Below are 14,479 nucleotides of genomic sequence, written 5' to 3'. Positions count from 1 at the left end.
GATTGCTGCTACTTGCTGGGGTGTTGTTGGCAGAGATTTGTCCTGCAGGTGATAATTCCTTCCAGCGCCTCCTTTTTAAAACTCCCAATAAACATCCTCCAATTAGCCTGTGAGCGAGCCTGTCTCCAAAAACTAAAGGGATTGAAGCAAATCCACGCATGTATTAACACACCCGCAACAACTGCGTTTCCTCACGCATTCATAGGGGAAACTCAGGTAAGAGTTAAACGGTGAAATCAGAAGTTTGATCTAGACAGTCAGGAATGTAAAGGCATGTGGTCAGTGCAATAAGTTTGAATACAAGCTCTTTGTCTATGGATGGTCCCTTAAATTTTAGATTTCATAACCTGAGCCTCTTGACAGGACAAAGGAGTGTGGAGACAGATGTAGGGCCCTTAATTTGCAAATCCCCGGAGGATGCTGTTTCTCCATCAGCACATCAGCCTTTTTTCACAGCATGGGCGACACTCTCAAAGTGTCTGTTTCACATCAAAGGGGACGTGACATTGATTAATGCATTGAAAACATCCCATCCTCAGCCTGTCGCCCTCACCTTTTCACAAAGCACAGTGAACGGAAGATAAGACATACCGAGCGAGGGGAGACGGGGTGACAAACTTTATCCCCGCAGTTCAAATGTATTCATGGAGCTCCCTCTGTTGGATGAAGTGAGCCTCGGACGTTTCAGAGTCACACTCACATTATTCAGGTTTTCAAGGCTGTATTTAGAAAGAGCGGTTTAATAAGATCAATGGGATGGTTAGTGTTAGTGTAAAGAGGAACAAGAGGAGAAGGCTGCAAATATGACTGATAACTGGGAGGAGTGGGAGCGCAGGAGAATCATGAAGGAGGTGAGTGAGAAAACTTTCTGATGTGCCACAAGACATGCAAAGAGCTCTAAAAAGAATAAAGAGGATTCAAAAAAATTGACACGATTAATTGACACGTGAGGAGTTTTTATAGAGTCGTAATTTTGTTTCCATCATCGACAAACAATCTGTAAAAAGATTTAATATCTAAACAACAAAATACGCAGATAGGATGTGTGGTTATGAAGGCCTGTCCTTCTCACATACGCGTCTCTGTGATGTGTTGTAACATAAACATTATAATAGGCCATCATTAAGACAAATATAAAAGCCTGTACGGGTGAGAAAATACAGCCCAGTGATTACTGACACTCGCTCCCATTAAGTCTACGACATTAAACTGGTTTTCAAATTATAAATCTTCATATTATTGCATAAAGCACTCTGTCGATTTAGTTTTCTTTTGGGATTTCGCGAAATATCTCACCATCATTATTTAAAAATTCATGTAGGATTTTAAACATATCCATTCAGGCGAATTGTGTATCCTTTTTATAAAGGTTTCAATAATGTTTGTACAAAATGTACTCTCCTAGTTCCCAGTTTGCTTTTGATCTGAAATGTTTTAAAATGACAAAATGAGACGACGCATAATTTGAAATCGACACATTTATTATCAGCTTAAATCAACACGTGTCGTTACAGTCTGAACTGAGACAATTATGTTTCCATATAATCAGTATCACAATTAACTTTTAGACTGAAATTCTGTTACAAACATACAAACTGTCTGTCTAAGAATATGATTTTTTAAATTATTATTTTCACTGAGCCAGTCAAGGTACAAATGTTAAAACTTTTCCATCTTCCTAAATTATCTGTTGAACCTTCGAATAAACAATTAAATTGACTTTATATGTCAGTGTTGGAGGCGCTTACACAGTTTTATGTGTTGAAACCTACTTGGATGATTGAACTAAACAATATGCAACAGATTGTGTGATTAAACCATCGACTGTAAAATTATATAATGTTTAATTGTTGATGATAATTCGCACATTCTAGACTTTAAAACTATCCTAAAGTTGTTTTTCTATCTTTCATATTTTTCACATATTATAATATGTCGGTGAGTGTTATGGCTGAATTTAGTGATCTAAACTATAATATCTTATTTATCTTTAATTTATTATTATTAGGAGTTTATTTAGCTATAATGCCATTTTAAAATTGTATAATATTATTTTATAAAAAAAAACCCCACAAAAAAACAACAACTTTCTTTCACTGCAGACAAAATCCAAACAAATAGTTTGAGCAGCTTTTAGGTCTGTATGTGAGTGCATTAACGTGGTGGCTGTATTTCTAATAAAAAGTAGACCCCTTGTGGTTATGAAGGGAAATAGATGCAGAAAGCTTAACGTGCCTGTCGGCCTGCCGGCGGCTGCACGGTCCGAGCGCACCGAGTGGGAGGCGGCAACCTGCACCGACAATTACTCAGAGACTCTCTCTTACTTGTTAGCTGTTTGTTCTGGTCGGAGAAAGACATCAAGGGACCTCAGGAAGAAAGGAAAAATGGAAAATGAGAGCAAGAGGAAGATGAAGGAGAGATTTGGCCTGAGGCGGGACATCTTTAAGGAGTTCCTGGCGGAATTTCTGGGGATATTTGTCCTGATAGTGAGTACCTCCCTCTGTACCTGCCATCCTGCTTAAACAGCCGCTTTAAAGCTGTGAACCAGTATGCTAATAAGGTGTCACTCTGGGTCTCCGGGGACTGCTGTCTCTCATATGTCTCTATTAACAGATAGCATATTCTGGGAATAACAGACTTTCTCTTTGATGTGCTCAGCTGTAATTTGCTCCTGGCAATCATAACAAGATGTGGCTGATGTGGGACTGTTTTCCTTCCTCACAGCTCCTCCAGAAGTACAGTGTAACACAACATTTGAATTATTAGAACTATAATAAGTCATTGTCTCTAAATGATGGAGTTTTAAAATAAAATAAATAAATAAATACAGGATTAAACGAATTATGTTTATTTATATCAGCTCACTTTGCAGTATAAAGAGGGTTTTTATTGTTTTTCATGCCTTTAAAGAGTTGTCTGCTTTTCAGATATTCTGTGTTTTTAGTCTGGATTGTCTTCCACCTGTCACCCATCTGAGTCCATTTTAATGCCACATCAGCGGAGTGATGCAGCCTCCACAACAGCCCTTTTTTTAAAAACATTTTTTTGGACGACCACTCTCCTCTCAGCAATTTTTTTTGTCTGAATTACTCCTGCCTTTTGCCTAATAAGAGGGGGATTCATTATTTTTCCGAGCTCCACGTTGGACAAATTGTCTGTGGCAGTCGGAGGCTGTTGGTGGACAAGAGGGCTTGTGTTAATGCTGGGTATAATTGGAATAATTGAAAACAATGAGTCTTTCTACCTCCACCCTTTGTTTTTGTTCTTGTCTGTGTCCCAGCTCTTTGGATGTGGTTCAGTGGCCCAGACGGTGCTGAGTAAAGGGGCTCTCGGGGAACCTTTGACCATCCATGTTGGTTTCACTCTCGGAGTCATGATGGCTGTTTACATGGCAGGGGGAGTGTCAGGTAAAAGGAGCCCACACTTTGTATGGACACATACCTAGCTGACATTCATTACAGTACTAAACCATCCTCTTTCTCAGCCTTCATATATATATATATATATTAATATATATATATCTATATATATATATATATATATATATATTGTGTGTGTGTGTGTGTGTGTGTGTGTGTCAGGTACATCTGATTGTTTAAGCCACTGCATGTTTTAGCTCTACCTTCAAATGTGTTGGCATTATTAACAAAAATGCTTTCTCAGCGAATAAAAAACAAGGAACATGTATAAGAAATTGATATTTCAGCCTGTAAAAAAGCTACAAACACCGTCTGGTAACAAAGGTCATCGCTCAGTGTTTGTCTGTAGTGGAGATGCAATCTTTGGTCATGGATGTCTGTCTGGCCCTTTTTGCTCTTACAGCACAGCACCTCTCCTCCAGGTTACTCTGTGTCACTGTTATCCCCATCTTTAAAGTCTTTACATGAAGAAATGTTGCAGAAAAGAAAATCATCACGCTGCGTTTCCATTTCAGATCACATTGCATTACCTTACTGATGTCCTATGAAGACCAGTGTAGACCTCGGTATGGACTTGCAATATTACATAATGAATGGCTTTTATTATTTTGGTCTAGAAGGCAATAATTACTGATACTAAAGGGTAAATGAGTGTTTTATGGGAGAGTAAAGTATTGCTTAATTACCCTCTCCAGTGAGCTCTAGTGAGTGTGGTGTCAGTGTGCTTGAGGGCTGAAGATATTGTGTCCTGATGTCCAAATGGGACTTTATAGGGTACATTCCTCAAGGATTATAGCAAGAGGAGCCCACTGTGTGTTCCCTGTAATGATAGGGATAGGAGGGAAAAGTTAAATGTCACAGTACCTCTCATGGGCATGCTGAGCCAAAATAGTGAGTGTCCATTAATCAGCAATCAAGGAGTTCATTATGTTGAGGGTCACACTGTGCAGGGTTTTTTTTTTTAAAGATATTTTTTTGGCGAGATACCTGAAGAGCCTTCGTACATGGGGCAGAGGCTCTACCAACTGAGATAATCGACACCCCTGTCTAGTTTAATGTAGCATTTAGAAAACCACAGATACGCTTTGGTTACAGTAAACTAGTTATAAACCTTTGCTTTGTATTGTTACATAATTTATCTGTGTTAGCAAGCAAGCTAACATCAGCCAGCTAAACCCACAATAACACAATATGTTTGACATGCTTTGCAGTATTGATAGACTTTGTGTTGGTCTCTGTGTTGTACTGGGTGCCGGTTGTTTGCTGACGTTACCGGACTTCATTTCTAAGCTAACTTTATCTAATTTTGCACAGTGTTGACCTTGTACGCAAGTGGAGAGAAAAGGCGTTGATAAAAATCACAACCACAAAATTCAGCCGAGAAAATCATGGAACCTGTTCAGACCTGAACCATTTAAATATAAAGCTCCAAAGTGGAAAAAACTTCAGTTCACCATTTTGAGTAATTCTAAGTAGTTTCCAGGCGACATATTTTAACACTTTGGTCTTTGCACAGATTGCGTTACCCTCGAACTGAGGTAGGCTAGGCGTTTCCCCCGGTTTCTAGTCTTTGTGCTAAGCTAAGCTAATAAGCTTCTGGCTCGAGCGACATACAGACATGAGAGTGGCGTCGATCTTCTCATCTAACTCTCAGCAAGAAGACAAATAAGTGCATTTCCTAAAATGTTGAACTATTCATTTAAAAAGTAAACTGAACATCATACAGACTTTGTATTCCTAACCAAAAAGTTCCAGGATGGCACAAATGATCTGTATTCATATCTTTATTTTGTGTGTTGAATTTTGTGATTTAAAATTATTCAGTGAGAATTTGATTGAAAAAATGAAAAAATAAATGAATATAATATGTGAATAAGGTATAGTAAGGAATAATTTAATCTCCATCTTGTTTAGGATGGCTGTTGTGATCATTCATGTTACAGTGTTACTTGTTTAATGAGAATGGTTATACAGCTTCAGAAGAATAGCAAAAAAGCCTGAGGACAGGGAGGTTAATATATGGAGAGATTTTGCTGCATGAATGGGCCATTCAGCCCCGGGGTCCATAGCTCAGTGGGAGGCTTCTGTCCAACGACATCTCTGAAGATGATCATAGGTATTGGACTAATGAGCTTTACTGGGGCATGGGTCTCTGGAGAGGAGGGGGGTCAGGTGTGACAAGCCTGGCTTTCTAGGCTTCCCTGGCAGGGCGGCCCCATAGGAGAAGAAAACACAATTGTTTTCACTTTGTAGTCTCAGATTTTAGATGACAGTGTACCGTAAGTGTGACACATCATGGTCACTCTAATGACCTGCAGTCTACGTGTGCCTTAAGCAGATTCAGGCAGATTATGTCAGATGCAATTCAGACAGGCAGGTCTAGCTGGTTGTCGTGGTCAGTGTTTGTGAACAGGATGGGGAGATTAACAATGGGCGCATGGCTGATACCCCCAGTGGTGTCACCACAGTGAGGTCAAAGCCAAGATCCCAGAGTGTTAAATAAATGACCCCACACTGCCATCACAGCCCAGTAACATTTGGCTGGAATGTGTTGAAACACGTCTCTTAATGACAAGGTAGAAAACAGAGCACAAACCCAGCACTCTTTGTTTGAAAATACCCTGAAAGTTTTGAGTGAATGAGTACCAGAAAGGTTGAACACCAGCACTAAATGATCAGACAGCCTGACCGCTTTAATCCACTGAACTCAGTTTACCTTATCTCGTAACAAGAGTAAGTCTTCCTTCTCAGCTTGGTCACAGATGTTTGACATTTGATTTAGAGCTGAAACAATTAGTGAATTCCACTGAAATCCACTCCACTCCACTACGTTAACCACTACTAGCACAACACACCTGAATCTCTCACCAAACTGTCAGCACCCAAGTTGTGTTGTGGGTAATCTAGTTAGGTTTTTTATCATAAGTCAGACAATGTTTAAACGTTGCTAAGCTTCTCAAATGTCAGGATTTGCTGTTTTTCTTTGTCTTATTTGGTAATAGTCAGAAAATATCAACTTTTTGTCACTTCCATATGTTGTTTTGAAATATGATCTATCATGATTTAGGCGAGCCTCATGCAAATGTTGCTTGTTTGCTCATCTTTTCTTGTTGCATTGTTCCAGGAGCCCATGTGAACCCTGCGGTCTCTCTGGCCATGGTGATCTTGGGGAAGCTTCCTCTGAAGAAGTTTCCTGTGTATGTGGTGGCACAATTCCTGGGGGCCTTTGCTGGATCCTGTGCGGTCTACGGGTTGTATTATGGTGGGTGTAAATGCTTAAATGTCATCACTACCAGCGTACTGTGTCAGAAAGCAGGATTACGAGATTATCTGGATAACCTTTCAGAGGAACCCCATCAAGTCTGAAACACTGACTGAAGTCAGGTTATCCGGCTAATTTAGCAATCATGCTTCACAAGACGCCCCCCTGTATTGAAACAAATGTAAACATTCATTCATATTTGGATTTTATGTCTGACATAAAAATAAAAACATATTTTACAGGGGCTAGTTAGTAGTAATGTCATCAATAACTGTTTAAGTTTATCATATTTTCTTTTCCACAGATGCTTTGATGGACTACACCAAAGGAGAACTTTCTGTTACTGGTGCAAATGCCACAGCCAACATATTTGCATCTTATCCTGCAAAACATCTCTCAGTCCTAAATGGGTTTGTTGATCAGGTGGGACTTAAGACTAAGGTGTAAAGTTATTTATAATCAACTAGTTTATAAATAACTGGCTCATAACATGAAAGTAAAACATGCATTGAATCTTATATCAGTTATTAGCTTTGGACGGGGTTTTGCTGTTTTCTGTAGGGACTTATTGATGCCAGTGACATAGCAAACATGTATATGGAAGCCACTAGAGCATGCAGAGATACATGTGAGCGTACATTTAGTGCAGTCATGGGTATGAATGTAAGCATTAATGGACATGTGAGTTGTTTGCTGATGTATGAACAATTCTGCTCCGACGCTGAGAATAACTTCCATCTTTTCTGGGGCGAGATGCACGTCAGTTTATTTATTTGTAAAAACAGTGAAGGCATACAAGATAAAATCTTTTTTCTTTTTTTTTGTATTTAACCATATTTCAAAATAAAAGTCATGATTTTTACACCATTGTTTACAAACATTACGGATGTAAACAATGTAGCTACACCGTCAGAAACATTAATGAGGAGCAGGTTCCATGGTGTGTTTTCATATTTAGATCACAGACTATGTGTCAAATCTAAATTTTGAAATAATGTCTTTAATATGTGAACAATTAAAAATATAGAATAATCCAAATATGCAGTGTTTACTTAATATATAGCCATATGGGGCTATAAAGTAAAGCTGCTTTATACAGACTGAAACCAGGTGAAGGGGAAGCCCCATAATAAGCTTAGACGGAATAACATAGGGCAGAGGTCACCACTGCAGATGAGTGCTCACTTCATTTTGGACTGTATTGTTATAGTCTTGATTTTGTGAATAGAACTGATGTTATACCAATCGCCTGATGCTTTTGTTTTCAAGGTTATTGCAACTGGTGCTCTGATCCTGTGCATCCTGGCCATCACTGACAGAAAGAATATCGGTGCTCCCAAAGGCATGGAGCCTCTGTGCATTGGCCTGATCATCATGGCCATTGGAGTGTCCATGGGTCTCAACTGTGGCTATCCAATCAACCCGGCACGAGACCTTGGCCCACGGTTCTTCACAGCTGTGGCTGGATGGGGCATGGACGTATTCAGGTAATTTTAAAGATGTAGAAACACAAAGGTGCTTGTTATTACCTGTAAAGTATGCAAGTAAGTAGTAAAAAAAATGTTCCTGAGCATCCTGCCTAAAGGAGCTGAAAGTTTGTTATTTCCTGCTGCTGTCACTCTCACCAGCCCCCAACCCGTCATAGATGAGTGGTGTAAGAAACTCTTTCCCACCCATACGAAAAGAAGTGTTTGTAGCTCCATCTCTGCTCTTTTGACAATCTGAATAAATATTTTAAAGACGTGCATGTTGTAAGTGAACAGGGAGAGATCCCATGCTCATAAATATAAAATATTCAATGCTTTATTACTGAAATGGCACAAATGCATGTGCCACAGTCTCTCTTTGTTCCTTTTATTCTCTCCCCATCATTGTAGCTGTGCCTGGTCCCCTTTTGTTTTCATTGTTTTCAGATTTACACTCACAACAATGGCTAATGACTTCAAATATGTAATTTCCTATGTGATGGTTGAAATATCTGATATATTTGGCCATTTGGGGGCAGCAGAAACATGCCGTGAACACAATATTGACATATCACCTTTTACGTTAATATGGCGAACTAGTTAGCAAATAGTTTCTTATAACATATCCAGTAGTTATAGAGCAACATTCATTTGGATTCATGTGTCTTCTTGATGAATGGAAGTTTACTCTCTTTTAGCTCTGTTTTGGTTTCCACCTTCTCCTGACAGAAATATCTGTCTCTTTATGCACTGAATGCCCCATTATGTTCACCAGCTAGGCTCCAACTGTATCTGTCAGAGTTATGTCCTGAGCAGGTAGTAAATGGTGTCTGTTGCAGCTACAAGAGCAGTGACGCAAGTTGTGAGCCAGACAGTTAAACAATGAGCTGAGGTGAACTGCAGAGCGACGTCTCTCTTACTGCAAGCCACATCTTTCACATAACACATCGTCAAATGATACATGGTTATTATAAAATATAATAAAAATACAAAACATCATTATAACATACATAGTTGTACTTTTTAGATACAGTCTGCACGTGGCAAACAAAAGAGGGGACAAGGTGCATCTCTGCCTCACTTTCACTTTGGACTTTGTCAAGAATGCAAACAAAGCTCTCATGTTACATGTACTGCATATAAACTGGCTCACAACAGCAGACTGTATATACAGTACTCCTTCACCACACCACAGGGAACATTTCTAGAGTACTATTGTATGACCCCTTCATTGTCTGTGCAGGTCTTAAATGCTAAAATACTGAATGTACACTATTGTGGACACTATTGCTAAAATTCTTCCTGAGTATCACTGAGTGGAGTCTCCTTTCCAGTATCTTGGATTTAAGCCCCATTTATCACTGAGTTAAAGTAGTGTGATCCCTGGAACAGTTTCTAGGCTCTGAAGGATGACAGTGTTGGTTGAGTTCAGAGGCTATTTTCTTGCAATAACGACAAGACATGTTAAACTATCCAAAGCTGTTTTCAGGAGCAGTTCTGTAGCTAATCTCATCAACCCCTGGCACATCTCCTCCAAGCAGCTTTCTAACTAACCAATGAACTCAAGCCACCGAGATACAGCAAGCTCAGAGTTTCCAGATCTTTGCAGTTCATATTTGTATCAATCTTTCTTCCACTTTTTCTGCTGAGAACAATATAGAACAGATTACCACAGTGTCTTTGAGGTGTTTAAAAATGTTCTCTGTAGTCGTTCGTGGCTCTACAAAGATGTACAATCTCAGAAACTGCAGCATTTTTAGTTTTACTGTCATTTGGTCAATTTTCTACCAATTTTTTTGTGTCTGCAATGCGTGTATCAAAGGACACAGTTTGAAACATTACTTCTCCTGTGTGTTGACTGTACCTGTTTTGACTGGTGTCAGATATACGCTGTTTGTGTCTTTGCTCTTAGTGCCCTGTTCTTGATTATTTACATTTTAGGCTATAGGAAAGATACAGTTTCTGATGTCCCCACACCACAGCTTTAACTATCACCAGATGGCTCATATGACTTTATAAATATATACTAAGATTGCTATAATGCACATATAAGCCCTTGGTACAATCAGGTTCACATCATCCATAAAGTGTTTGCTAAATCTGACATAATCTTTTACATTTATTATATAAACACAGCAGCTACAAAATGTAGTGTATTGTAAACTGAGGCTTTCTGTACTTCCCTTTGCAGCAGTGTGAGTGTGAATAGTGGCACTTGGCTCCATTCAATGTCCACATGGCGTCAATGTGACCCACTGGGTGTCTGTCTCCTGGCCTGATCATCTAAGCTGTAGCCATAGATTAAAGTCTATAATCCAGCCGCCTCCCTCTTCTAGTCTACTTCCTGAATGCCTACAGGAGAGAAAGATGACCTGTTCAGATGCTTGTTTACTTGTTTACTGAGGCCTGTGCAACAGCTCTGTTAACTGAAGCCCTTTAACCTGCACTAAAGGCCACATTGATGAGCAGGTCTCTAATCTCCCTCCTCCCTCTGTCTGTAGTCTGCCAGAGTGAGAATGAGGACACATGCAGTAGGTCTAACACAGAGAGAGACACTCCTTAAGACTTTACTTTAATCTGGGATAATTGTGTATAACTTGCCTCAGGTGGGATGAAACTGACATCAACATACAGATTGGAGAGGCAGTGTACATTATTTCATTTGACAATTTAGTAGTAAAGCATAAGAGGTCATGATATCCTGACTTGTAGTATTTAGTTTGGGTTAAACTAGAACCACTTAAATACACGCTACATCCTACACTTAAATATTGCTATTCAGGCAAAGTTTTAACATTTGACGGTTTTATTCATGCAGGATGATGTGTAAATAATAGTGAATAAACTGTTAGATAGTTTGTTCCATTAATTATTAATGTGCATGTGTCGTTCTCGCTGCAGAGCTGGAGGTTGCTGGTGGTGGATTCCTGTGGCAGGGCCCATGGTGGGTGGAGTGGTTGGAGCTGGCGTTTACTTCCTCTTCATTGAGCTGCACCACCATGAGCCTGAAAAACAGGAGAACAACGTCCAGGACAAATATGAAATGGTAACTATGAGTTAAAATTTTAAATAAAGGTTGCAGAGTATCAGATTTTCAGCTTCAGAAGGCAAAGAAATGTTCATCTAAATGAAGCAGTTTTATACATTTCTACAAGACACATTCTGACGAAGCATGCATCTGACTGCACAATGTCATACTCATTTGTAAACTATGCATGAATGTTTTATGAAGCCTTTAAAGTCTCTTTTTGTAGAGTCTGGCTAGTTTATAGGTTTCCGGTTTTATCTGCGGCTCTTTCATATATCAAAAACCTTCTTGATAAATATATTCTCTTTAGACATCAAGCATTTCCTTTTATTCCATGATTTCATGACCTTGTGTGGAGACTTTCTCTGAATTATAGCAATGCAGTATTCTTTATAAACTCCTATTTCCTAACTGGGATCATCTCCTCTCGTTAGAAATATTTGCCAAGTTTCTATACAGCAATTTTATTTTTACTATTGTCTACCCAACAAACAGGGGCATAAAATATATGTAAGGAAAATGTTGATTTAAAATGTAGTAATTTATATTATTTTTAGCCAATGTGTTACGGTAGTTTTGTGTTTTGTGTAGTGGTTTCCTTATTCTGTTTCACTTCATTCTTTGCATGTGTGTAAAGAAATGTGATTGATTGCTTTACTGTATCTTGCTAATAGCAACACGTTTAGTAGAAAATCCAGCCTTAAATCATTATACTGGTTTTCCTTACTTTTTCACTCTTCTCCATAATTTTGTGACACACAAACTCATGCTATATCCCTGGATGACAGATTTGTCTGTTACAGCCACCCTTGATATTGAAAAGCCATAACTTAACTTAAGACAAGTAAGTCTTGAAAACAAAACAAGAAAAAAAAAATGAATGGAATTAGTTTTTGAATTGTGTTTGAGTGATTGCACACTGTATCAGGGGCAACCCTCAAACCCCCGACTAACTGTTTACATTAAAAACTCACAAAAACATATTACAAACAGAACAAAACTTCTGATAAATTGTGCTTTAGAGATGCATAACGCTTGTATCCTGTGTGCACACAACTGTGAATTTGCTAAGACAATCAAACAATGTTTTAGGATAATCTGATTTGTAACCCAGCATGGAAGGATTAAGCACCACTGTCAGACAACAGAATACATGCAAACCTATGCTAAACACGCATTCGTACATCTATTAATTGTGAGATTACATTTGTGCTTCACTGAATATCACTTTGTGTATTTTGCGTAATACACATGACACTTGGCAACATGACAATCACTTGAAGATATGACATGTTTTTCATCTGTTTGTTTGTAAAGTCAGTGGCACAAAAATTAAAAAGTGGGGTCTTGAACACTCAGGTAGTGTCTCCATTATACTACAAACCCTGTATGTGGCCTATGTTTGAAACAGAATATTTACAGTATGCATGTTTGAAAAGCAGCTACAAGCGTTTGTTTCACAGAAACTATTAAGCTGTTCAGTGAAATGGTGTATATGTTGGTACTCGTCCCTCCCTTGTTATAAACTTTAGTGCTTCTGTTCCAGGTGGCAGCCTGTCAGGAAGTAACATTTGAGTCTTTATGTCTGTTGTTTTCTTGTTTCGCTTTTTCTAAAGTAGTTTAGTAACACTATTTTCTCAAGTACTGTCTGTCTGAATCAGCTGTTTTTCCTTTACACTTTCCAGTGTATCTTAATATTGAATAAAGTTTGTTGAAATGATTTCTTTGCTCGCACTTTTTTCTTAAAATTCTAAATTATTATAATGTGCAACCAAGTTATATTTGTGCTGTTTTTCACAAAACATTACATGCCAGAGGGTGAGAAATAAATTATACTATTGTGAACTTTGCTACTAAAAAAATATTTCCTGCTGCTTTCCTTAAAAATGGATAACATGTACTTGCCCTAGGCCAGAAATCACTTTCTGTGAGGATCATCTACTAAGATGTTTCTAAGATGTTTCAATTTTAGACATTTATTTGCTATTTATTGTAATAAAAATATTGTCAGCTAGGAAAAAAATGTCCTTTCTTACAGAGTCATCATTAATGTTATTAGTAAAAAAAACAAGCTTTAAAAAAAAACAACATATTTACATATTCATTTTAAAACATGTGACTCTGAAATCTAGGAACTAACTAACTAAGAAATTATGAAAAATAAACAGACATTTATGCTTAAACAAGGAGTAAATCATCAAATGTCTTTTTTTATTTCTTTCAAATTTTGTTAAAACGACCACAAAGCTCATCACTACACTCAGATACATGACATTAGTTTGATGTCCTGAGGACATCAATTCTCACCTATTAAGGTGAGGAATGGTCAATAGTCCTCATTTCGAAACATGGTCTGATTCTCAAGGTCTCAAAGACTCACATTGGTCCTTGTAAGGGCACACACACACACACACACACACATTCTCGCACACACAAGTGCATGCATTCATTTGACAGAATCTTTCATCATTACTTTAGTACAGAGTACTCAATCACCAAATAAATCTATCAGTCATCAACAGTAGTAGGAAGAACAGCAGAAATACATTAAAGTTGAACTGGCTTATATAACGTCATGGAGAATTGATGAAGAGTGTGTTTTTTGCAGTTCAGTGGTTTCAGAGCTCTTCCCCAGAGTCTGTCCTCTCCTTGTCTAGAATAATAACAGCTTTACATGATAATGGACTACACAAGCTACTGTGTGTGTGAGTCTTTTACTCATGTGAAAGTATTCCTCCAGATTTTTGTGCTTTATCTAAAGAGGAACTGTGTATTTGTAGTCTTATGGCAGCTGTCATTTATTCTCATCCCTAACTATAGCATTGTACTTTGTTTGGTCTGAACTGGGTAAACTTTTGCATTTGTGTATATTTGTTCAGCATGCCCAGACAAGAAGAACACACACACACACACACACACACACACACACACACACACACACGTTTCGTCATTTTTGGGTACATTACATTTATTTCCTGGAGACTCACCCTACCCAAAACAACTACCTGTCTACTTTCTGACACTAACCTTACCCACTGACAGAAACATCAGCATTTCCCCAATCATAACTTTTGTCTCAAATTAACTGGTTTTTAGTATAAAATTTGTCCCAGAAGGTAGCCTAAGTCAGAAACACACCCACACACAGTACTTGGAAAAGCAAAGGTTGCATGTTTGCTCTTCCAAACTGTTCATCTGCAGATGTGGCATCATGCATTAGACAAACTGTGACTTTAACTCTTTTGCTGCTGGACTGAACTGAGGCTTTAAAGAATATGTTTACTGTTTGACATGCTACTCGTGT

At 38.4% G+C, this 14,479-nt stretch overlaps 1 protein-coding gene across 3 annotated transcripts; it reads left to right on the top strand.

Moving 5' to 3' along the window:
- The first annotated feature begins 741 nt into the window (after positions 1–741).
- On the top strand, positions 742–12,832 carry aqp9b (aquaporin 9b). 3 transcript variants are annotated; one of them, XM_027281099.1, is made up of 7 exons: positions 788–851; positions 2,332–2,486; positions 3,281–3,407; positions 6,544–6,681; positions 6,986–7,104; positions 7,951–8,168; positions 11,049–12,832. In XM_027281099.1, the coding sequence occupies exons 2-7, from the start codon at positions 2,385–2,387 to the stop codon at positions 11,206–11,208; spliced, it is 864 nt and encodes a 287-aa protein (XP_027136900.1). In that variant the 5' UTR covers positions 788–851; positions 2,332–2,384; the 3' UTR covers positions 11,209–12,832. The 3 variants fall into 3 exon arrangements, with proteins under 3 accessions (XP_027136901.1, XP_027136900.1, XP_027136899.1); XM_027281100.1 differs by lacking the exon at positions 2,332–2,486 and having other exon boundaries at positions 742–851; XM_027281098.1 differs by lacking the exon at positions 788–851 and having other exon boundaries at positions 2,260–2,486.
- The last annotated feature ends 1,647 nt before the right edge of the window (positions 12,833–14,479 follow it).

This window comes from Larimichthys crocea, chromosome VIII (assembly GCF_000972845.2).
Source record: "Larimichthys crocea isolate SSNF chromosome VIII, L_crocea_2.0, whole genome shotgun sequence".
Lineage (NCBI taxonomy): Eukaryota > Metazoa > Chordata > Actinopteri > Sciaenidae > Larimichthys > Larimichthys crocea.
This window is presented reverse-complemented; position numbering and strand designations above follow the sequence as displayed.

Excerpts from the sequence above, each read along its gene's own strand:
- aqp9b (XM_027281099.1), top strand. The coding sequence starts at position 2,385 with ATGGAAAATGAGAGCAAGAGGAAGATGAAGGAGAGATTTGGCCTGAGG. Across the intron at positions 2,487-3,280 it reads TGGGGATATTTGTCCTGATA|CTCTTTGGATGTGGTTCAGT; the intron begins GTGAGTACCTCC and ends TCTGTGTCCCAG. Across the intron at positions 3,408-6,543 it reads CATGGCAGGGGGAGTGTCAG|GAGCCCATGTGAACCCTGCG; the intron begins GTAAAAGGAGCC and ends GCATTGTTCCAG.